Raw genomic sequence first — 24,054 nt, forward strand, 5'->3', positions numbered from 1 at the left:
AAAGGAAAACTACATTTCGATACCAAAAAAGCTACCAGTATATGCAACATTAATGAATCTTCGGCCGAGCGCAGTGGCTCAAGCATGTAATCCCGGCACTTTGGGAGGCCGAGACGGGCGGATCACGAGGTCAGGAGATCGAGACCATCCTGGCTAACACGGTGAAACCCCGTCTCTACTAAAAAAAAAAATACAAAAAACTAGCTGGGCGTGGTGGCGGGCGCCTGTAGTCCCAGCTACTCGGGACGCTGAAGCAGAAAAACGACGTGAACCCAGGAGGCGGAGCTTACAGTGAGCCAAGATGGCGCCACAGCACTCCAGCCTGGGCCACAGAGCGAGACTCTGTCTCAAAAAAAAAAAAAAAAAAAAAAAAAAAACAATTCAATGTACTGTACCAATACAATTTGGGTAATTTACTTTATATAAGTTATACCCCAATAAAATAATATAAAAAGGATATTTGTTGAAGACTCATCTGTTTGCTAAGTTATACCCTAAGCCCCTGTGTTCAAGACCCTTTATATTCCTTTATAACAGCCAGTGAGATTCCAACCCACACTCTGTGCATAGCCTGTATGCAGGTATACAAAAAAACAAGAATCGTGTTGATAATTTGGACTTCAGAGTTTTAGCAAAGAAATACTGGACTGACTTTTAAGAACTATGTAGAGCTCCTCAAGGCGATGTATACGCAAGGAGTATGGTGTAAAGATTCCCCAGTAGGAATTGCGTCTGTGTGTGTATGGCATTGCTCTATTTGAGGTCAGCGCAGCCGTCATGGGTTAGCTGAGTGCCGGGGGAATAACAAGTAGTAAAGATGGTAGGGTGATGCCTAAAATTATCCCCTATATGTACATTTCCCAAGTTAGACAGAAGCTCTAGACAAGTTTCCTATTACCTGCCTCCAGGTATCTTCCTCTTTCCTTCCCATGCAGAATTCCCCTGGGAGGGGAAAGGAAGCTGGACAAGCAGGAAATGAGTTCTACACAAGGTGGTGTAGGATTGAGGAACAAGTGTACAGCCGTACTCTCTTAAGAGCGGCTTACTTCCAGGGCACCAGGTGTGTCTGACATACAGTAGTTGTTTTATCAAACGTGAGAGGGCTCTCTCCCTAAAAAAAAACCTCTATGTCCCCACTCAAATTCAGCACAATCAATCAGACAGGCAGTTATTTAAAAACTAACTTGGCACTCACTGAGCTCTTTCCTGGCCCCTGCGCCACAGCTGGTCAGCGTCACCAGTCTCTAGTCCCATTCTCTTTCACACCTGAAGCTCCAGAGCCTGGGTCCACGCCTGTTCACACTTACCTTCCGCGTTTGCCGACAATGCTAGTCCTCTTATACTTATTTTCCCCTTCTAAATCTCGCCATCTGTTTTTATCATCCTATTATAGTCTATGTTTTTTTAAATAAAATATCTTTAAACGTTTCTGGAAAAAAGGCTGTACGGTAAGGCCAAGCATGGTGGCTTATGCCTGTAATCCCAGCACTTTGGGATGCCAAGTTGATTGGATTGCTTGAGCCCAGGAGTTCAAGACCAGCCTGAGCAACATGGTGAAACCCATACCCTACTAAAAACACAAAACTTATCCGGGTGTGGTGGCACACGCCTGTAGCTCCAGCTGCTTGGGAGGCTGAGGTGGGAGGATAGCTTGAGCTCAGGAGGTAGAGGTTGCAGTGAGCCAAGATCATACCACTGCACTCCAGCCTGGGTGACAGACAGAGACTCCGTCTCAATAAAAAAGGTTGGGTGCAAATGAACATTTAAAACATGGGGAGTACTCCTCACTACTCAGGAAATGTCCCACTTATTGCTATAAGCAAACATACAGACTGAAGAAACAGCAAGTTGTTTACCACATTCCATGCTAACTGCACTCCACAAAATACAAAATTTCTATTTACTTGGTTATTTCCTTGTGCACTCCCAGCTGCTCGAGACTTTAAGGTCTGGATTTTCTCAAAGACCAAGTTGACTTTCCTTTTAGTAGCATCGTCATTATCAGCACTTCTGAAAAAGGGACAGCAGAGAAAACAATGAGGGACACACCCATTGGTCTCAGAACAATTTACATGTCATGACACACACACACACACCAGGCACTTTAAGAAGATAAACTGCAGGAGCTGTGAATTCATTAAAGCCTCAGACAAAATCAGTGTGAGAGCAGGATGGATGGTGTCTTTTTTTTCCCAAATAAATTACGTGTTACCACTCAATTTGGGACAGGGACATCCTCAGTAAGCTTGGAGAAGACATCCAGTGAACATCTAGCAATCTGTTCTTTGATTCAAATGGCTCATGTCCATTCCAAAAGGAATTCTCCTTTTCTTTGAAGTGGGTTTGTGTGTATCTCTCTCACACACACAAACACACTGTACACTTAAATCTTACACTAAGAATGACCTACAATGATCTTAATTTGTTTAACCTATGTTTAAAAAAATAAAACCCCTAAGCCAAGATTGTCAACATGGCAGCCCTTTGTCTGGGCTTTCACAGCTAACACTGAGATACTAAGTTTTATTAACTTCTACCACACTCCCAGCAATTAGAAGAAAAAGATTTAAAATAAACTTCCTTCAACAGGCACCTCCCACTAAAGTCTGTCTTACTGATGTCTCAATAAATCACGTGCCAAAAAATACATACATAAAAGAATTTAATGAATTTTGGCCAGGTGCAGTGGCTCACGTCTGTAATCTCAGCACTTTGGGAGGCAGATGCGGGTGGATCACTCGAGGTTAGGCGTTAGAGATCAGCCTTGCCAACATGGCAAAACCCTGTCTCACTAAAAATACAAAAATTAGCCAGACATGATGGCGCACACCTATAATCCTAGCTACTCGGGTGGCTGAGGCAGGAGAATCTCTTGAACCTGGGAGGTGGAGATTGCAGTGAGCCAAGATCATGCCACTGCATTCCAGCCTGAATGACAGAGTGAGACTCTGTCTCAAAAAATAAAAAAAAATAATGAATTTTACAAGTCAAAATTTCTTCTACCTTAATCTTAACATGGTAAAGTCTTCCACAGGGAGATACTAATAACCAGTTCTTAGCTAGATGAATCTTTTGGGTTACTTTTTTTTTTTTTCCTTTTCAAAAGATCCCCTATCTTATATTTTGAGCCTTACTATTTTGTTAGCTCTAAAACTGACAAATAATTGTAAGGCACAATACAAAAATATACAGTATTTTGATACCAATGAGGATTTGCCAAGTGGCTGGTTTTCAGTCATGTAGGCTGTAAAGCTTTGTTTTTTTGTTTTTTTTTTTTCCTTCTTCTTAATCATATCTGATGAGAGAACTGAAACAGAAACTTCAAATCCCTTGCTCGACTTCCAGCACAGTTGGTATCTAAGTAAGGGCTGAAACCCTGATTATTCCAACTCAACCACCAAGATAAGCATGGAAAGCACTGCTTTTAAATGACTCACACATGCTTTAAAAATAATGGAAGCAGGGGCTCTTGGCCAATGTTAACTCTGGGGAGGGGAGGTGTTTGTACTTGTAACTTCTAAAGGACTAACATTTCGTGGAAGAACTCAAGGTGACGGCAGACTCCATTCAAACCTGAAGAGTAGACACTCTTCCTATCTTTGAATTTGCTTTTGAAATAGTAAAGAGTCATTTTTAAAATGTATTCATTTTAATTTTTAAAGTGTGGTGTACTTTCCTACACACCCCTCCCAAAACCCCCACCCCATACCACACAAGACAAATGCCGTCATGAAAACCCCAGCCATTGAGTTTTAACCCTCCAACGGCTGGCACAGGGCAAAAAAGGAAGGTAAACATTAAGCCCTCAGAAAAGGAAATTAAGAATCCCACCAGAAACAATACTTTGCTCTTTCAGAGGGAAAATCACTAACCCTTCTTTGAGGTAATTGTAGAGAATCTGCTTAGCTGTCTCCTCATTGGTTTGCTGAGTGAGCTCTTGCTGGCCCTTTAAGAGATCCGGTGTGGCCTGGAACATAAAGCCTGTTGTTAGACCTTGAGGATGAAGTTCCCAGAGGCTTCCAAACACAAAACAATTCCTCCAGTGAGCATCCTCCTTAGAGGCAGTTACAACATTTACCAGCTTCATAATCTTGGGGAAGTTACTTAACTTCTCCTCGCCTCAGTGTTCTCACCTGTAAATTGAGGTTAATACATACTACCTGCACAGGGTTGGTGCAATCCTGTAATATATAACAAATAGTGCTTAGCACTTAGCTACATTTTTTTTTACCATTTTATCAATATCATTATTTTTTATTGTCACTATCAAAACACTAAACGTACCACTTAGATTCGATCACTTGATAATTAACCTAAATGAAGATTAACCTAATTTTTCAGGCTAGAAATTAACCCAGTCACTCAATTTTATGAGGAAAATTAATATATCTACACAAACCTAGCCATTCAGCCTCTGTGTAGAAACAAATTCTGCATACTTTCAGATTTCATGCATCCACAAACAGAACAACTGAGCCTCTCTATAGCGTCTGCCAAGTTACTTTACAGAGAGATCGCAATGGGAATCCAGCTGAACTTCAAAGAACCCAGAAAACTATACAATTGGCAGTAGGACATCGTGAGTAGGACACAAATGGATAACGAAACAGATCAGCTGTGTGATTCCTGATACAAGATTGAGGATGTGTAATTCCTATGGCCTCATGCACCACGAGTACATCATTAGATTATTTAGAAGGAAGAGGAAATAAATAAATAAATAAATAAATAAATAAATAAATAAAAACAGGAATTGCACTAGTGTTACCTGAGTATTCGAGGCCGAAGGAAATGTCTTCACAGAAATTTTCTTGGCACCAGAATCAGGCGAAGTTGCTGCTGCCCGGTTCTGTAACATCAGCGTGGCAGTGGCTGTTTTCACCTCCTCCTCCTTTTTACTCTGTGCACCAAGGGAGGGCGCACGGATCACTGTACCTTCCTGAGTACCTTTGGTTTCCAGAACTTTCCCATCTATATTCTGCTGGGGAGGCCTGGAGTGGGCACATGGAGCCCCGTGAGCTGCTCCCTGCAGCTTTGCAAAGGTACGGCCCACGCTCTGTTTCCCACGGCGCTCCTGAGACAGTGGCCGCTGCGGGCACACCTGGGAAGGCCGGAGGAGGTGTTCGTTTGACTTGCCCAAGTTCCTACTGAATTCAGTCAGGTACTCGGAGTTCCCTTGGAGGCCAAAAGGAAAGGCGCTATCCACGCTTCTGGATCTTTTCCTGTCATCTGGATTAATTCTGTTTCGCTTCCCAGTCCTTCCTCTTCTCTGAAGCCCAGGTTTTTGATCAAATTTTTCAATTAACTGATCCACACCAGGAATTGATCCCGTATCAATATCCCGTCCAGTTCCTGGCAGGAAGGGGATATACCTTCTGTTTTCATGACGATTGACGTTGTCGGCATGGATGGCACAATCCTGATCATCCAGTAAAAACCTGTACAAAGAGTTGGCAGACGTGGGAGTTGTCGATGACGAGGAGGACCTCCGGGACCGAGCTCCATCCAGGACGGGTCCCGCTGAATCCTGTCGCCGGAAAGGAAGAACATCTGGCCTGGTTTTCTTGGTTTCGGGGTGGGCATGTGGGCTGTGGGCAGTCAGGGGTCTCCCGCTAGTGGAAGGGGCCTCCTCTCCCACCCTCTCCTTGGTGCAGCTCTGAACGTTGACACACACTGAGGTCTGCTTTTTAGGGTCCTCTATGACCACAGAGCTGCATAAACGAATAGCTGTCACACCAGATTTGGCCAGGTCATCCAAGGAGGGACTGGTAGGCTGGGAATTGCTAGGTTTGGGAAAGCAAGTCCAAGGCTTCTTATTATTGATGCCTTCTTCTGTCAACGTTTTTAGCCAATTACTCTCAGGAGGCTGGTGATTTTGTAAGTTCAATTCATTCTTTTCAGGGTCATAGGGCTGCAAAAGCTCTGGATGCCTCTGAAAGTTCAGCACGTGAGATGGCTTCATGGACCCATCTTTGCGATCTAGAACTCCATTCTTGCCTTCATGGAGAGGGGACTGTTTCAGGTTTCTTACTGGGCTAGGCTGGGCGTATGGGTTTTCTGGAAGCTGCAGTTCTTCACTGTTCTCCTTTAGCGCAGAACCATTGCTGGAATGTAGAGGCAGGTTATTTATCACTGCAGGGGGAAAGGGCGGTCCATTTTCAGAAAACGATGTGCCTGCTAGGCACCGTTCTGTGTTATTCAGGACAATGTAGGGGTGACCATCAATTCCCTGGACCCGAATACTGACACCGTAAGAGCCTGCCTTGGAGTTCTGGGAACTCCTCGATTTTTGGGTATCATCACTTGCGAGTCTCAGATGGACCCCATATTCCTGCTGCACATGTTGATATTCACCGAAATACAGCTCCATGGTTCACTGTTCCAGCTACCAACGAGAGATGGGGTAAAAAGAGGACATTAGGTTAGAATTACATCTGTTTAAACGAAGATTGAAATAATTAGGAAGGGGAAACTTCAAAGTTCAAAGAAAACAAGACATTTTAAACAGCAAAGACACCTCAGAACCAAGTGCTGAAGGGCAGCCCTCCGGTGACCAAGCAGGACTTTCTGGATGCCCTTCAGCCCACGTGGCCACTGAGTTTGACAACACTGGGCTTGAACTCTGGCCTGAAGGCAGACAGCCGGTGTAATGACCTGACACCTTTGGCATCACTTCGTTATTCTGACTTTGTTATTCTGTTTTGGGCTGTTCTGGTTGCCTTTTCTTTTTTTCTTTTTTTTTAAGTTTAGTTGGTTTCCTGAAGCTCTATGCTGTTTATTTTTAACCAATAGGATGCTCCAGTTACCAGCATTTGAGAGTTAGGTACTTTTCCATGAAAATAATTAAGAGCTAAGGAATTCTGATGCTCACCATTTTTCTTTGTTACTCTGTGGTTCATTTTCCTCTCAAACTACTTTCGGCCTTTTTTATGCACAATCTTGCTTCAAAATCTTTAACACTACTATTTGAATATAATGTTTCCAACAGTTTTACCATGAGGAATCAGTTGTTTGTGAGACTGACAGTGAAATGAAATGATTATAAATCATTTTCAATCTTTTCTTCTTACCGAAAAAGTTCAATAGCACATTGATCTGGAAAATGTTATTTAAAAAATGAAGAACACTCAGGGCTCTGTATTTTGTGATGGGTCCTGATGCCAAGAATAGTCGCCATCGCCTTTCTGGTGTGTGGCCAACCTTGTCAGATGACTACAGACAGCTCACCAAGCAGGATGGCCACCCTGCCTCACACTCCGAGGTTCCCCACCAGAAATTCACTTGTAACACTGCAAAACCGCAACGGCAAAGGGACTCCGGGAAGAGCAGTAGCAACTGGTCACAAACAGCAGCTGTCTCTTTTTTTTCCCCTCCACTTTTGAGAGACTTTTTGAGTTTTCTTTCTATTCTAGAGTCAATCTACTAGCACATTTTCCAAGAAAATCATCTATTCCATCCAATTTTCAAATTTATTTGCAGAATTTGGGTAGGAGAAATCATTTCATTTCTTTATTATCTAATGTTGTATTTTCTTCTTCTATTTCTTGATTACACTGGTAGAATATATCTGTGTATGTATTTTTAAAATTGTTTCCCTAAAGAACTAGCTCCTGGATTTATCAAGCTTTTCTTTAATTTTCAACTTGACTGAGTTCTAGTTTGATTTTTATTATTTCCTTCCACTTTCCTTTGTTTTATTTTGTTGTTCCATTTCTAAGTCCTTGACTTGCTTTACTTGTTTATTTTCATTCTTCAATCACATAAATGGTGATTTGTAACTAAGTCACTTAAAAATTATGTCAGCTCCTACTAACAGACTCCCACATAGCAGCTTAAGACAGGAATTTTTCCCCAGAGATAGGAAGTCCAGGGCTGAAAGAGACCGGGGATAAGGAGCACCCCTTCTATCTTTCCACTCATCTTCTTCAACATATATTAGACCCCTTATGATTACAAGATAGTTGATCCGGCATCACATAGGCCAAAGGCTTAGGCCAAGTGACTCAACTTTCTTTTTAAATAGCTTTCCTGGAATCCCCACCTACCGATAATCCTTTATATCTTATTAGTGAGAACTTAATCATATGGCCACCCCCAGCTGCAAGGGAGATTGGAAAATAGGGTGCTTTAGCTGGTCATCAACATGCAACAAAATCAATGTTCAGTTAGTAAAAAGAGAGAGGAGAATGGACTTTATAAAGGCAGCAAACAGTTTCTACCTCAGTAATGTTTCTATTGCTATTTTCTAGGTAGTTTCTGTTTGGGATTTTGATTTCTGCTTTGACCCAAGAATTGATTTTGAGAAAGTTTTTGCATATGTAGTATTTTGTTTCTGTGCTGTTTTTGTTTGGAGGGTCTTTATTTGTAAATGTTGCTAATTTCTACCTGTATTGTGGTCAGAAAATGAAGTCTCTACCATTTCTTCCTTTTTAAATATATTGAGCTTCCCTTTGTGAGCAAATATATGGATAACGTTTGTCAATGCTTCATGGGTGCTAGGTGTAGTCTCCATTTTAAGGGATAACATTCAAAATCTATCCATCTGTACAACCTTAATAATTACGTTGTTTGTCTCTAGCACATCTTTACTTGTTTTGCCTCTCTGTTCTGTCTTGGGGCTTCCTGAATATATTCAGTTTCCTACAACTAGCATAGTGTTGTCAGTTTTGCTTGGTGATAATTCTTTTAAATCTAAAACATTTTAGATACCATCATTTACCATTTTAAAGATAGGAACAACTCAGAGAGGTACATTCATCTGTAATATTTATCTTATCTCACCAATTTCAAATATTTCATTGTCAACTTTCATTTTCAGTTATACTAGTATTTTTAAATAATTTATGTTTTAATCAAAGTAAAACAATATAAGTGAAAAACCTACATTCTTCAGCTTCCCTTCCCTGATCCTGAACACATCACCCAGGAAAAAAAAAGAAAAAAAAAAAAACAAAAAAAACCTGCAAATTTTAGCTATTTCTTCTAATACTTACCTCCCTTTTGCTAAATAATATTCCTGCCTGTGATTCCTTAACTTATTGGTTCTACGTAGGATGGATGCTACACCATACATACAAGTCTCTCACTTGGCTAACCTACCAATAAAAAAATCAAGAGTCAACTATTTACATTACTATGACAATATAAATATTCACTAAAAAGTTATATACTATGGTCTTACCGAACTTTTCTTATAAAATTTTTACTTTTCTAGAGTTAATGATTGAATACTGTTTTACTTGTCTTTTCCATATACCTATCCTTAAATCTTTCCCTCAACTACATTACATCTGTTAGATGCTTATCAGTATTAATTTCCGGATGATCAAAATATCAGGTAATTTGGTCATTTGGTGACTTTTTTTTTTTACAGTCTTCCCTCCTCCTGCCCGATATTAGGGTCTCAGTGCTCTCTTCCTTTTGTGCTATATTATTTTCCGGGTTTCATGTCTTCCTCTTTGTTAGTTTCCCCAATTGGTCTGATACAATACACTTCCAGTAGTTTTCTAAGAAAAAGTTCAATGGAGAAAAATATTTGACTCCTTGTATTTTGAAAAATGTCTATTCTATGCTTACTTTTCATTGGTGGTCTAGCTGGACATAGAAGCCAGGTTAGAAATAATTTCCATGCTATTTTTTAAAGCTTTGCAAACTTCATTATCTTTTAGGTTCCAAGGATGTTTTGAAGAATTCTGAAGCTATCATTGTACCCTTTCCTTTGTGTGTGACCTGTTTCTGTTCCTCTTAAAGCTTTTAGGACCTTTTCTTTATCACTGGTGTTCTGAAATTTCATAATGGCATACCCAGGTGGGGGTTTTATAAAATTAGGCAAAGTGGACACTTTCATAAAACATAAGCACATAATATATATATGCTTCCAATTTGGAAATTCATGTCTTTAGTTCTCTAAAATATTTTTGCAATCTTTCTGTGATAATGTTCAGATTACTATTTTATTTTCTTCTTGGTTTCTGCATCTACTATAATAGCAATGTTGAATTTTTTTAATCACATTTTAATTTTTCATATTTCTTTTCTCTCCTGCTTTTTAACTCCATCTTTTTTGTTCTACTTTTGAGAGATACATCTTCAACAGGTTTTAAATTCCGGTATTTAATTTGTAATACTCAATAGCTCTTTCTTGTTCTCTAATTGTTCCTCTTTCATGCATGTTATTATTATTTTGGATATGAAACAGCTTCTCTCTGCAAGGATAACTTTTTTCAAAAAACATGTTTTCTCTGCTTTCTGCAACAGCACCATCTTCTGCAAGGTTGCTCTTTTCCTGTTTTGACCCCTACCTTTCATATTGAAGACTTTGGTGATACACCTGATACACCGCGACTGCCTGATCCTATTTAAGAACGAAGGACCAAAGCAGATTGGTGGCTCTGCACATGTGGAGAGGACTTATTAGTTGATGAGTGTCAATTTTAACGTGAAAGAAAAAAGTATTCCACTGAAGAACCCACACATTTCAGTTATCTGGGGGCATTTTTTTCTGGACTTGTTCAATTTCTCAAGGAAAGAGTCTTCCAATTCATTGCTGGGGCTGCACACGCCTGGTTGCTGCCATTATGGACAGAGCAGAAGAGTGACCAAGCTCCCAGCTGTCATCAGTCTCTCTTTTAGTCACCTCCACCAACACCGCAACACCATTCCAGTTCCATTTCTCCAGAGAACAGACCTCCAGGCTGCTACTGGGGTCGGGAAGGGAGGCAGGGACAGGGTGCAGGGTCTATTTATGCTGGTTTTAATAACTCCCTATATTTGGCCTGTCTCTGTGGCCTACTATGGTAACAATGCCTTCCCACTTCTAAGCCTCTCTGCGGTTCTGCAGACAAAGCACCTCATTTCAGCATTTCAGTGGGCACTTCAGGTGGAGGGGTCTATCCCTCCGCCAGCCCGGGGACCACCCCTGAATCGTTGCAGGAGTTGCCACCAAAGCCTCCACTGCCATTTTTTGCCTTTTGCAGATTTTTTTCTTCACTTACTATCATTTGAGTGGAATTTTGAAAAGGATAAGAACTTCTAAACTTATCTGGTTTGACAAGGCTACTAGTATCACAAAACAACTCAATACTAAGGACAAGTACAGCAAGCCTGCCTTAGACTAATGAAGTGATGCATGAGGGCTGACACCAAAATAACCAGGTATGTCTTAACCCCTTTTTTCTGAGCAGCACTGGCATATTTTATTCTGCATCTCTAGAAGTCTTCATATTTGTTAGTTTCTAACAATCTTCTTTAAACAGAAGAAATTTTGTGTGTGTGGTATTTACTAAATGGGGTTATGTTACTTACCAATAAGTGTCATAGAAAAAGTCAGTTCTTAAGCTCACACTGACTTTTCAATGAAATATTTCCTCTTTTATTAGCAAAATTCTTGTGTAGGATTTATGGTCCTTTAGCTACTCCTACTACAGTCAACACTAATTACATTTCAATCTTTGAATAAAGCCACCTTGGCTTATTACAATCTTAGCTCCCTAATGGTAAATTAATCCACATATTTAAATTTCATGAAACATCTACAATTTACATTTCCTTGACAACAAACCTCAATCCAATATTTTCATGGAACAACATTTCTCAGCTGGGCACTGGTGTCTTAAGCAAATGTGGATTTCCTTCCCAATCAAAGTGTAAACACTGAATTAATTAATGAATTTAGGGACAGCTGTTCTCCACTTGCAGGCACTGGGCCACGTTTACAATCCTAATGCACACCACAGACACGCTTGCGCCGTCGGGGACTAAGCCTAACCAAAGGCTTACATAATTTGGCAGTAAATGCTGATCAATTGCCAGGATGCAACATTGTGGCACTTGGCAAGTAAAAGTGGTGTTTTGGAGTGGAAATAATACTTTATGAAAAGACTGCTAAATGATGATAATTGCTTTAGTTAGCGAGATCAATGAGTGTGTTTGTAAGAACAAAGGGTTTACTTAGCTCCTGGAAGAACTATGAACATATGCCAGATAGAAACATTTCCTCTCTCTGGGCCATCACATGTTATCAGCTGAGCATGGAGATTAGTCACGTAATGCTGGTCCACACATCCCCACCCCACCACTCTAATTCTCAGTGGCACCTCCAGGACCTGCATGCATATTCACCAGCCATTCCAGGGGCCCTGTGGCTACTGAGGAAATGCAGCCAGGCAATCTGAAATCTTCACCTTTATACTGTGGCTGGCCCTTGCCTCCAAGGACAAGAGTCCCCATCAGCCAAGCCAGGCTGGCCCAAGCAATCGGCATAGTATCTAGCATGGGGCACAGACACTAGGTATGTTTGCTTTGAACAAGTAATTCTATTTTACCACACAAATCACATAAAAGAGCATCTAACACAGTGGGTAGGGAGCTGATGAGTCTCAGTGCAGTCTTGAGCTTAATTCTAGGAAATAAGAATTGATCCACCAACCAAAAAGTAATTTCCCCTGAGTGGGATCCTGTGACTGCCTCATTTAGAGAGAAGATACTGCCAGTCTGATGATAAACACGAGTTAAAACCTCTAAACCTGGGTTGTCCAATCTTTTGGCTTCCCTGGGCCACGGTGGAAGAACAATTGTTTGGGCCACACATAAAATGCACTAACACTAATGACAGCTGATGAGGTTTAAAAATAAAATAAAATCACAAAAAAAAATCTTTAAGATTTTTTTAAGATGTTTTAAGAATGTTTACGAATTTGCTTTGGGTGCATTCAAAGCCATCCTGGGCCACAGGCAGCCCACGGGCCGGGGCTTGGACAAGCTTGCTAAACAGTGGATAACACATTTACTCCTAAAGGATTTGTCTGTGGAACTAGTGGGAAGACAGAATTTTGTATGGGGATATTCATATTAGAACCTCAACTAGATGAAATTGAAAGATCAGGGTATAGAAAGCCAAGACTGGCTAAACACATATGAATTTCAATGTATTCCCTAACACGACAGAAAGAGGCAGTCTCACCTAAACTGAGCTTTTACATTTTCTCTCTACGTGTTTTGTAGTGCAAATGTAGGAAACTGACCAAACTCTTCAGATTTCAAAGGAAGTATCCTTGTATACAGTCAAACCTTCAGAACTCCCTGGGAAAACAATTTCAAAAATAAACTTGAAGTTTGGAAATGAAAGCAGAGTTGCTGTCTGTTTTACACAGTTCAGGATGGTTTGAATCTTTTTAAATGAACCTGACAACTACAACTTTTCTATTTGGGAGGAAAAAATAAACTTTTAATATTGAGTGCTACAACTACCCCCTAAACCCACCTTGTACAAAAAGGAAGATGACAAAAAAGAAAAGCCTGTAAAAAGGCTCCTTTTCCTAGGGTTGGAGACCTAGGAGAATCAAACAGGAGTTTGAAAATCTGGAGTTGGCCAGGCGCACTGGCTCACGCCTGTAATCCCAGCACTTTGGGAGGCTGAGGCAGGCAGATCACCTGAGGTCAGGAGTTTGAGACCAGCCTGGCCAACATAGCAAAATCCCATCTCTACTAAAAATATAAAAAACTAGCCGGCCATGGTGGTGGGCACCTATAGTCCCAGCTACTTGGGAGGCTAAGGCAGGAAGAATCACTTGAACCCTGAGGGTGAAGCTTGCAGTGAGCCGAGATCATACCATTGCACTCCAGCCTGGGCAACAGAGTGAGACATATATCTCAAAAAAAAAAAAAATCTGGAGTCACTGGGACTCAACTCATCTGATCCACACAGCCTGGCCCTGGGAGCATGGGCACCAAGTGGCTGTCCCCCAAGAAGCCCCCACTTCCCCCTGAAAGTCTACCCCCCTCGTTTCCCTATGGATGGGTCCCACTTCTCTTGCCCACTTCTCTTAACTGATTAGCACATATATCACCACTTAATTTATGGTGTTCATATGTTACCAACTTTTACTGTTTTTTAATTTTTATTAGTTTAATAAATCCAACAGTTTGTATTTTATATTCTTCATGGTTACTGAAAAAAATACAGAATTCATGTCCCAAAAAAAGTGTTAGATAAGTCATTCATCCTTTACACCTCTTGAGCCTTAAAATGATTTCTGAAAGTTTCTCCCACCAGTGCAGAGCTAAGCTACGGAAGTTTATGGTTCTGAAGACAAGTAATGGCACCTGACTCCAAGATGCAGAAGCAGGAAATATTTCTGACATGTGGCTCAAGTCCAGTATTGGCTCTGGACAAGTTCTTTAATTTCTCTGTTTTCCTGTCTCTAAAGTCAGACTGTCAGTGATGACTTCATAAAGTAATTAGGAAAATCACATATTGTATGCTAAATGAAATGACGGGGGTCAGCCAGGCAGTGGCTTATGCTGGTCACCCCAGCACTTTGGGAGGCTGAGGCAGGTGGAACACTTGAGCCCAGGAATTTGAGACCAGCCTGGGCAACACAGGGAGACCCCATCTCTACGAAAAATATAAAAATTAGCTGAGTGTGGTGGTACACGCCCGTAGTCCCAGCTACTCCAGAGGCTGAGATACGAAGATCAGCTGAGCCCAGAGAGGTCAAGGCTGCGGGGAGCCATGATCACGCCACTGCACTCCAGCCTGGGTGACAGACTGAGAGACCCTGTCTCAAAAAATAATAATAACAGGAATCTGAGACAGAATTCAGTGTAGCATTTATGGACACAAGAAAGCTGGCTTTGTTCATAAAATGTTTTTAAACACTTATGAGGAAAAGACTGAAAACCCCACTAATTCACCAACCAGCATTAACCACCAATATCCTGAAATAATTTATTAACTAATTAAGAAGCCAGAGGGCTGAGAATCTAAAGTACAATGCTATGTCCATAGTGGAGATATAATAAATAAATGTTGGGTGAATAAATGAACATCTTCATACTGCCATATACATAGAAAACCTATCAGAGATAATAGATCCACGCTGTTTGTGCTATAGTTTCCTCTACGAAGCCTAGGTCCAAATTATATCAATAAAGGGTTATTATCATTTTCTCTCTAAGCGCAAATCTGGCTTCAGAATCCTCCTCAACGCTGCACCCTGCAGTCACTACCAATTGGTTGGTGCCATCCAAATGCACTTGCCATCCCTGACATATGGTACCTACTAAATCTACACTGAAACCAAAATGTCCAAGAAATAAATTTACCCCCCCACCGCCCAGTCAAATGGAGTCTTCTTAGATTTCTCATTGTTGTCACTGGTAATTGCGTAGTCAACTCAACACTGAAAAGCTACTCAAACTCAGGGCCTACCTTATGCTCAGGTTCACACGGTTGGCATTAATACCATTAGACCAGGCTACCAAGAGGAAGGGAATATTTTTGCAAGTACTCAACAAAAGAGGCTTCTGTTCTTACACTGTGTAGCCACACTGTTTGTTGTTGTTGTTGTTGTTGTTGTTGTTGTTGTTGTTGCTCACCTACTGGAGGCAGCTTCTGCCTCTTCCTTGGCATTCCAGCACAGACCAGCACCACACAGCTCAGCACAGGCACTCCAGCCGTGGCTTCTCTGGTAGATTAGTTTTGTCCCAGCAACCACATTTTAAGCTTTTTCTACTGATTCTGAGTCAGACACACACATCATCCCTCCACAAGGCCAGCCGCGGTGCTTTCTTTGTAGGCTCTTGTCTGATGAGATCCTCACAGCACCTGTTTTCTTCACTGTAGAGAGGTGAAACTCTGGCAGGTAATTTCCTCTGAGGCCTTACACCTGGGCCAGGGGCAGCACCAAGATTTAGACCCAGACTTTGTCTCTAAGACCCGCACTCTTTCTTGAGCAGAGACCACATTTTTACTTTTCTGCCTCCCACAGTTTGTATTCAGTTATGTTGACATGGTCACTGGAGGACTGTGGACCACAGCGTGTCACTACGTCCCGCGGCACCGGTGTGCCAGCAAGACAAGCTCTTATCTGTCAGAGCTCAGTGGAAGTGTCACTCCTCGGCCAGACCTTCCTCCTTGCCACATTTCTGGCATCCAGAACAGTGTTTCACATATAAATGAATGAATGAATGATCTAATAAATCATGCTCAATGCACACAGCTCTCTGAACTTTGTTTTAAAATGTGAACAATGTAAAAGAAAAAAAAAAGTCAAGGTTTTCCATAACACATACCCATCCTTCAGGCATCTCCAGCCCGAATATTTAGAACTGTCTAAAACATGAGAACCAGATCCTCAGCCTCACGGGGGCTTTCCTTCCCACCTCCAGCCTCCACGTCACAAGGTAGGTATGTTCCAAAAGTAGAAATTAGGCCCTGGGGTTATCAAGCATCTCTTAAGGGAGGCATGGGGCGTGTGGAATTCCAACAATGCCAGCTCTAACAAGCCTGGTTCCCGGAACATCCTCATAGACGTGTGCAAAGTGAATTCCAAAGCTCAGTGTTCTCCCTTGGAATATGTTGTACTTTCAGCAAAGTATCTCTCTCTTCTCCGTCACTCAAAACAACAGATCCAATCAGGGAAAATTAGCAAAAGGGGTCCTCATCAGTGAAAGGGGTGAGCGAATGTGCATCATGAGCAAATTTAGCGAAATGATTGCAAATCCAGAGCCACCGGGGAAGCGTCCATGCCATGTAGCCTTCCCAGCTCCCTGAGGGTCATCAATTCACAAACCAACCCTGTTTCATAAATGCATGAGCCAGTTGTTGCACGGGTCCCAAAGAGACTATGCTATAAATGACAGGCACCTGTATTTGTCCACAGAAACCTACTCCATATTGTATAGTGTGGCTATTAAAAACATAGAAGATAACACTGCGTAGGCACCCAAAATATTTAAAAATAAAATCAAAATAAACCTTCTGAAATATTTTTAGAAACCTAGCAGCTTGCTACTTGTATAAATTCAGGTTCTCTGCTGTTGTTCAAGACAGCTATTACCCGCAAAGGTGATGACACCAGGGTCCTCATGCCCCAGTAAGATCGTCCTCTCCAGAATTCTCTCAGATGGGCTGCAGGGGAAGGGGAAATGTGTGAAGGAGAAGGGCCATTCATGTGTCCTTTCAAAGCATGAATGTGTCTCCTGGCCAACAGCTGTGTCTCATCCCTGTAATCCCAACACTTTGGGAGGCCGAGGCAGGCAGATCACTTTAACCCAGGAGTTCCAGATCAGCCTGGGCAACGTGGCAAAACCTTGACTCTACAAAAAATACAAAAAAAATAGCCAAGCATGGAGACACGTGCCTGCAGTCCCAGCTATTCAGGAGGCTGAGGTGGGAGGATCACTTGAGCCTCAAAGGTTGAGGCTGCAGTGAGCCATGACTGCACTACTATACTTCAGCCTGGGCAACAGAGAGAGAACCTGTCTTAAAAAAAAAAAAAAAAAAAAAAAGAATGTGGCCTGGTGTGGTGGCTCATGCCTGTAATCCCAACATTTTGGAATGCCTAGGCAGGCAGGTCACTTGAGGTCAGGAGTTGGAGACCAGCCTGTTCAACATGGTGAAACCCTGTCTCTACTAAAAATAGAAAAATTAGCCAGCCATGATGGTGTGTACCTGTAATCCCAGCTACTCAGGAGGTTGAGGCAGGAGAATCCCTTGAACCTGGGAGGCAGAGGTTGCAGTGAGCCGAGATTGCACCACTGCACTCCAGCTTGAGCAACAGAGACCCTCTTTCCAAAAAAAAAAAAAAAAAAGAATGTGTCTTCTTCTTCGTGGCCCCATTTCTTAAGTGCAGAATACCTTCCTCTCTGACCTGTAGGAGCCAGAGGAAAGGAGGAGGGCCTGGGGCACAAGCTAGAATTGGGGGGGTCCCTGCCTACATACCTTCCTAAGCCAGGCCCTAGAATTGGTGAGTAAAAGCATCTACTCCATTATTTTTATATTTAAATATTTTATGATATATAGATGTCTCCAGCAAGGAAGTTTCACAATTTACATTTTTCAATTACCAGAAATTAGATCGGTAATCCAAAATTGAAGTTTTAATTATATAAACAAAAAAAAGTATATTTTAGCCTTTTAGGGTTTGTCAGTACAACTTTTGTATTCATATGAATGTGGAATTTTTTTATTTTTTATTTTTTTGAGACAGACTCTTGCTCTGTCACCCAGGCTGGAGTGCAGCGGCACAGCCTCAGCTCATTGCAATCTCCATCTCCCAGGTTCAAGCACTTCTCCCACCTCAGCCTCCCAAGCAGCTGGGACTACAGGCACATGCCACCAGGCCTGGCTAATTTTTGTATTTTTAGTAGAGATGGTTTCACCATGTTGGCCAGACTGATCTCGAACTCCTGACCTCAAATGATCTGCCCACCTCGGCCTCCCAAAGTGCTGAGATTACAAGGCATGAGCCACTGCACCTGGCCTGAATGTAGATGTTTTAAAATGTCACTCTTTTGAAAGCATGCTAAAACTTAATAGCCCACTCAGGGTCTTTTTATTTTTTATATTTTTATTTTTGAGACAGGGTACTGCTCCATCACCCAGGTGGGAATGCAGTGGTGAGATCATAGCTCACTGCAACCTCGAACTCCTGGGCTCAAGGGATCCTCCTGCCTCAGCCTCCCAAGTAGCTGGAACTATAGGCACGAGCCACCACGCCCAGCCTATTATTCTTATTTTGTTAAAAATAGCTTTTTACAAGCAGTTTTGGAATTTAAAACTTTTTCCTTTCCCCGTCCTCAGCCACACCTTCAGTCTTGCTTAGTTCCTATTTTAGTCTTTCACAAGCTTGTATAATGTACAGATGCCTTTAAAGAAAAAACAATTCTCAATGATTCTTAGTGTTTACTTAATGTTTCTCATAAAATGTACAAATATAAAACTATTATAGTTCTCGTATTACCATCAATACCAAAACATCTGCATATTAAATACAAATGCAATTACAAAGCCAATATAATTCGAATTCACAACATTAATATGCAGGGTGATAATTTTGCTGAAACTGCATCACCTTATATGGTGTGAACAGGGACTTCAATAGAGAAAGTCATGATTTCATTGCACAGATGTTACCTACCTTGTACAATGAGATGCCTCAATTTTCTACCACCTTTTTTTAATTCGAACAACTATGAAACCTTCATTTCCCTAGTCTGCCATAAAACTGTTGGGTCTTCATGGGGTGTAAAGGCATCGTTTATGTGTTCTGTCCATCTTGGTTCTTTCCACTAGTTCATGATACTTACAATAATGTAACCTGATACCCAAACCATTAAAAACACAGACACTGGAATGGCGTGGTAGTATCAGTGGTCAATCAGCTCATCTGGGACATGCTGATACTAATGCTTTATGTAATTACTAACAAGTTCTTACCAAGAGCTTATTACTATGCTAGGCATCCTTCTACAGTAGTTAAATGGGGAGACAAGGTCCTTTTTCCCACAGAACCCACACTCTGGTAGGCAGAGTGAGGATGAATAAGAATTAGCATGGTAAGAAAATGAACCGGGATGGGTGACAGCGAGGCGATGGTGGTGGAGTGAAGGTCCATTCTAGATAATAGTTAAGGAAGCCTTCGCCGGGAAGGGAACACTTGCTCTGAAAGAGAAGATGAGATCTAAGCCGTGTGAGTGCCAGGTAGAGAGAAAAGCAAGTTTAGAGCTCAGGAGGGAGAAACGTGCTAGGCAAATCGGAGAATCAGTGGGAAGGCAGACTTGGCCAGAGCCCGGTGGGAGATGTGGAGGGCATAGCAGCTAAGGGCAGGGGAGTGCGCAGGAGCCAAATCCACAGGGTGTTGTGGGCCTGCATACAACTCTGGGTTTTGACCCAAGTGGGGCAAGAAGTCACCAATAAGATTCGAGGTGTTATTTAAAGCCGGGGGACTGGAGGAGCTCAGCTAGGAAGTCAGGTAGATGGAGAAGCGAGGATGGAGCTCCAGCGCCGAGCTGCGGTGGCTCTGTGGCCCCACCGCAACAGCATCGCCTGGGAGCACGTGAGAAACGCAGAATCGCGGACTCCACCGCAGACCCACTAAATCATCACCTGCTTTTCCCACATTCAGAATAAGGATCTACGCTCTAGCACGCCAACAGTAAGAAGACGGGGAAAAGAGGAGAAGCAGACACAGACAACTGAGAAGGAGCGACCCGGGGATGGGAGGAAATCTGGACAGCCTGGCATCCCAGAAGCCCAGAGAAGCTGGGGCTGCAAGAAGGAAGGAGGGGTCAAGCAAGCCAAAGGCTACCATTAAGCAGGCAAAGACTGGAGCATCACTGCACAAGGCGGGATGCAGATGGAAGGTGACCTTAGCAAGAACTTTGAGGCCAGAGTGGAAGGCATGGAAGCTCGACCAGAATGGGCTAACAAAAGAATGGAGGAAAAACAACTCAACTCTTTCAAAGGATGTTAATCATGCAGAAATTAACATTTTAAAAAAGGCTGTCTTAGAAAACAGATGCCCACCCCACACTCTTCCCCTTTGCCCCAGTATGAATTCTGCTATATTTGCTTCCTCTCTCCAGGGATGTGTTTACAGTCATGGGGGTTGGGGGTGCAAATGAAAAGATATAACTTGGTATTTATGCTCAAATATTTCTGAGCAGGACCGTTACCTAATTTTACGGACTATTACTTCTTTCCTTCCTCTGGCTGTTGCCTGTTGTCCTGAGTTGCAGCTGAGCCCCTGAGGGTGTGACAAGATCAGCGGAAGAGGTATGGTCTGTGTTTAACAAAAACCAGTTGCAGAAGCATGTGGAAATACCTCCTTATCCTGGGAATGCCAACAAAAACATTGATAAGAGAATCCAAACCAGATAAAAAGAGTCACTTCTTTTCCCTCTCCTCTATAGCCATTCATGCCTACCTTTTACCCCCAAACTACTACAGGTGGAGGGAACGTACATAGAATCACATTCTCAAGGCAAAAAGGCTTTTGGGGGCCATCTAACACACCCCTGCCTTCCCTTAAATGAGTCACTTTCAAACTTCCTAGTTCCAAATTTGTAGGCCCAAACGTCTGCTCTGGGATCTATTTCCAAGTCCATCACCACTGGGTCCCTAACACTGGGAGTTAGGATTTTAAACTCCAATATGAATTTTGTGAGGACACATTCAGCCCATAGCAAATGGGAACAAAAGCAAGGGGATGGGAAAATAGTACAATAGCATCCTCCAGCAGCATGAAGCCACCACACATTCAGTACATAGAAAATGAATTGTTCACAAGCTTTTTCTAACTTAGTTCCCTAATGGCTGAGTCTTTATCTTCCTGCTTTTCTTATACCAGTAATGCAACAATAGCAACTCCAGTTTATTTTCTTCCACCTAAAGCCAATACTGACACTAGGTCCCTCACCTTTGCCTTACAATCTCACAACATACAACCAGGGAGCAATTTTTAGTTTGCAATAATAATAATAATGTAATTAACTCTTGAACACTCCTACTATGTACCAAGTACTCATCTAAGTACTTTTACATTAAACATTAACCTACTCTGCACTATGCTGTCCAAAGCCATCCTCCAGACATTAACTCAGTGTTGAACATTAACAAATGCACTTCCATTTGGGTGGTTAACTGATGACCACAGAGCAAACTGCAAAAAGAGAATAGTATTTAAATGTCTTCGTTTACTCCTAGGGGCTCAGTTTATGAAGGTTCTTGTATTAAAAACCAAAGTGCAATTTATTTTCCTGGGTAGATCTCTCCCATGGGAACCTTCTTTGAGTCACACCATTGGAAGTCATGGGGTGAAGCCCTGGACACATCTACCCTGTTCTCTGACTTCCTGAGGGTGGCAGGAAGCAGACATTCCTACCAGAACAGTGCCAGATTGTGAAATGAAACAGGCAATAAAAGAAAAAAAATCACTGCAAGGAAGGGAGAAAAAAACTGAAGAGGAAAAAGGAAGAAACATAAAAGGGAGACAATGAAAAATTACCCTCTGGCAGGGTTTAAGGGTTTTTTGGTTTTTGTTTTTTAATCACTCATCTATAGATGATAGGGGCCCACATGGACTTCATTTGGTCACCTAGGCTGGTTACAGCCCCAGTGACTTCTCTGCTTGTAAAATGTGAGCAGACAGGTGTAGGCAGAAGACATGATGAATCAATCTAAAGAAGCCAAGAATATTGAATAATGAAAGGGGAGACATTAAAACCCCACAATCAGCATCCCAGAGAAAAACCTGCCTCCAGAAAGCCTTTCACTTAGGCCTCGGAACAATCACTCACATCCATATCCATGATCTCAGGCAGGACCCTGCCGCCATCCTCGTCTACACAGGAGCACACGATGCCTGACAGCTCCACATACTGAAGAGCAGGGACGGGACCCAGATCTGAGGCCACTCAAGTCACCACTCTCTACTTCCTTCTCAGGGTGCTTCCTGCTATAAAAGTGGGCTCTCCTGCTCTAAAGCAGGCTCAGAATATTTGGGGAAAGGGGCCATTTTTTCCTTCAGGTAGGTGATTACATTCTTTCCACTGAGAAACATTCTCCCGATCCTAATGCTTGTTTTAGCCAAAAGTGTCTTGCCAGACCCTTAACCGGGAGCTCTTAAATCTCAATGCACCACCAAGAACATTACCTGGACGGATGTCCTAAGCCCAGGTGTGTTGCAGGAAAGAGGGGTCCTTTTGGTGTTTAAGGGTAGAAAGGGAATTAGGAAATTTGGTTTAAGAGCCTCTTGACAGCACAGGGATGCCTATACTCTTTCTATATATAATGGTGTATTAGTCAGCTTGGGCTGCTATGACAAAATATCACAGATCAAGTAGCTTAAACAACAGAAAGATATTTCTCACAGTTCTTGAGGTAAGAACTCCAAGACCAAGGTACCAGCCAATTCAGTTCCTGGTGAGGGCTCTCTTCTTGGCTTGCAGACAGCTGTCTTCTTGCTATGTTCTCACATGGCCTTTCCTTGGTGAGAGCACACAGATTCTCTCTCTCACTCTTTCTCTTCTTATAAAGCCAATAATCTCATTATAAGGGCCTCATCTTCATGACCTAATCTAACCCGAATTACCTCCCAAAGATCCCATCTTCAAATACCAAAGCACTGGGAGTTAGGATTTTAACCTCCAATATGAATTTTGTGAGGACACATTCAGCCCATAGCAAATGGATGGGAATAAAAGCAAGGGGATGGGAAAATAGTACAATAGCATCATCCAGCGGCATGAAGCCACCATACATTCAGTACATAGAAAATGAATTGTTCACAAGCTTTTTCTAACTTAGTTCCCTAATGGCTGAGTCTTTATCTTCCTGCTCATTTATCTCTTTTCAAGAGCTGTCAGACTAAAAAGAATGTAACTGCATTAAAAATTATATGAAACAACTTCACTCAAGGGGGTGATAGAAAAATGTGCTGACCGAAATAACTCCAGAAATGAGTGGAATCTGTAAGACCAAAGGCAAAGGTACTATACATAAGTATTTCACTATAGTTGATAAAGTTGTTTCCCATAGAGGAATGCATTAACGATTCCAAAACCACTATATGTGTATACTGTAATTGAACAATTAAGTAAATAGATGCCAGGTGGTGGGAACCTGCTTACTGCTGGAGAAGTTATAGACATGCAGGGGGAGGAGGTTAGAATGACCCATGTGGTAATTGATTCAAGTGGAGACATCAGTATGAACTCATGTTTCATCTGATATGTAGATGGTTACATACAGGAATATGTATAAATATGTCTATGTACACAGGCTAGTGTACACATCTATGTTTTCTTGCTCTCTCAGCTGAGAGCACCTAGAAGCAACAGTACTCCAGTATCAATGAGTACTTAGCACCCAAATCTTAGTCTCTAATACCAGTAAGTTCTGCAATAAAAGGAAGCAGGGTTCTTTGAATAAATGGCTTATTATTCTAAGACTAGGGCAGGAAATATACAAGATGAGCCTGGAGTATCCTACAGTGCCAGAAATTAAACAAGTACTTAAAAAAGGAACCAAAATTACCCACAATGATTAAGGTACACAGGAGTCAACTAAAAGATCTCCCAATGGCCCAAAAAATAAAGTAGTATTGGATAACTCAAAGTATAAAATAAATATCCATGAATCCACATTTATGACTAAATAAATACATAAACGGGGAAGAGCAGACAACTCGCCCATGCAGAATTCCAAATAATTTATTTAGATAACCTGTCCCAGAGGACAGGGAACATAACTCCTTACTTCTTATGTGT

The 24,054-nt window shown here is 41.9% G+C and overlaps 1 protein-coding gene across 4 annotated transcripts in view; it reads right to left on the reverse strand.

Annotated features, from left to right (window-relative positions):
- Nucleotides 1-24,054, reverse strand: part of LOC105489700 (cingulin like 1) — a 175,644-nt gene that overhangs the window by 104,774 nt on the left and 46,816 nt on the right. For all 4 annotated transcript variants that reach the window (XM_071066791.1, XM_071066790.1, XM_071066789.1 and 1 more), the window contains exons 2-4: nucleotides 4,769-6,385; nucleotides 3,873-3,967; nucleotides 1,905-2,010 (exon numbers count right to left, since the gene is read on the reverse strand). In XM_071066791.1, the coding sequence (XP_070922892.1) occupies nucleotides 1,905-2,010; nucleotides 3,873-3,967; nucleotides 4,769-6,370 (1,803 nt within the window). In that variant the 5' untranslated portion in view covers nucleotides 6,371-6,385. The remainder of the gene's footprint in view (nucleotides 1-1,904; nucleotides 2,011-3,872; nucleotides 3,968-4,768; nucleotides 6,386-24,054) is intronic.

The sequence above is a fragment of the Macaca nemestrina genome, chromosome 7, assembly GCF_043159975.1.
Source record: "Macaca nemestrina isolate mMacNem1 chromosome 7, mMacNem.hap1, whole genome shotgun sequence".
Classification (NCBI taxonomy): domain Eukaryota; kingdom Metazoa; phylum Chordata; class Mammalia; order Primates; family Cercopithecidae; genus Macaca; species Macaca nemestrina.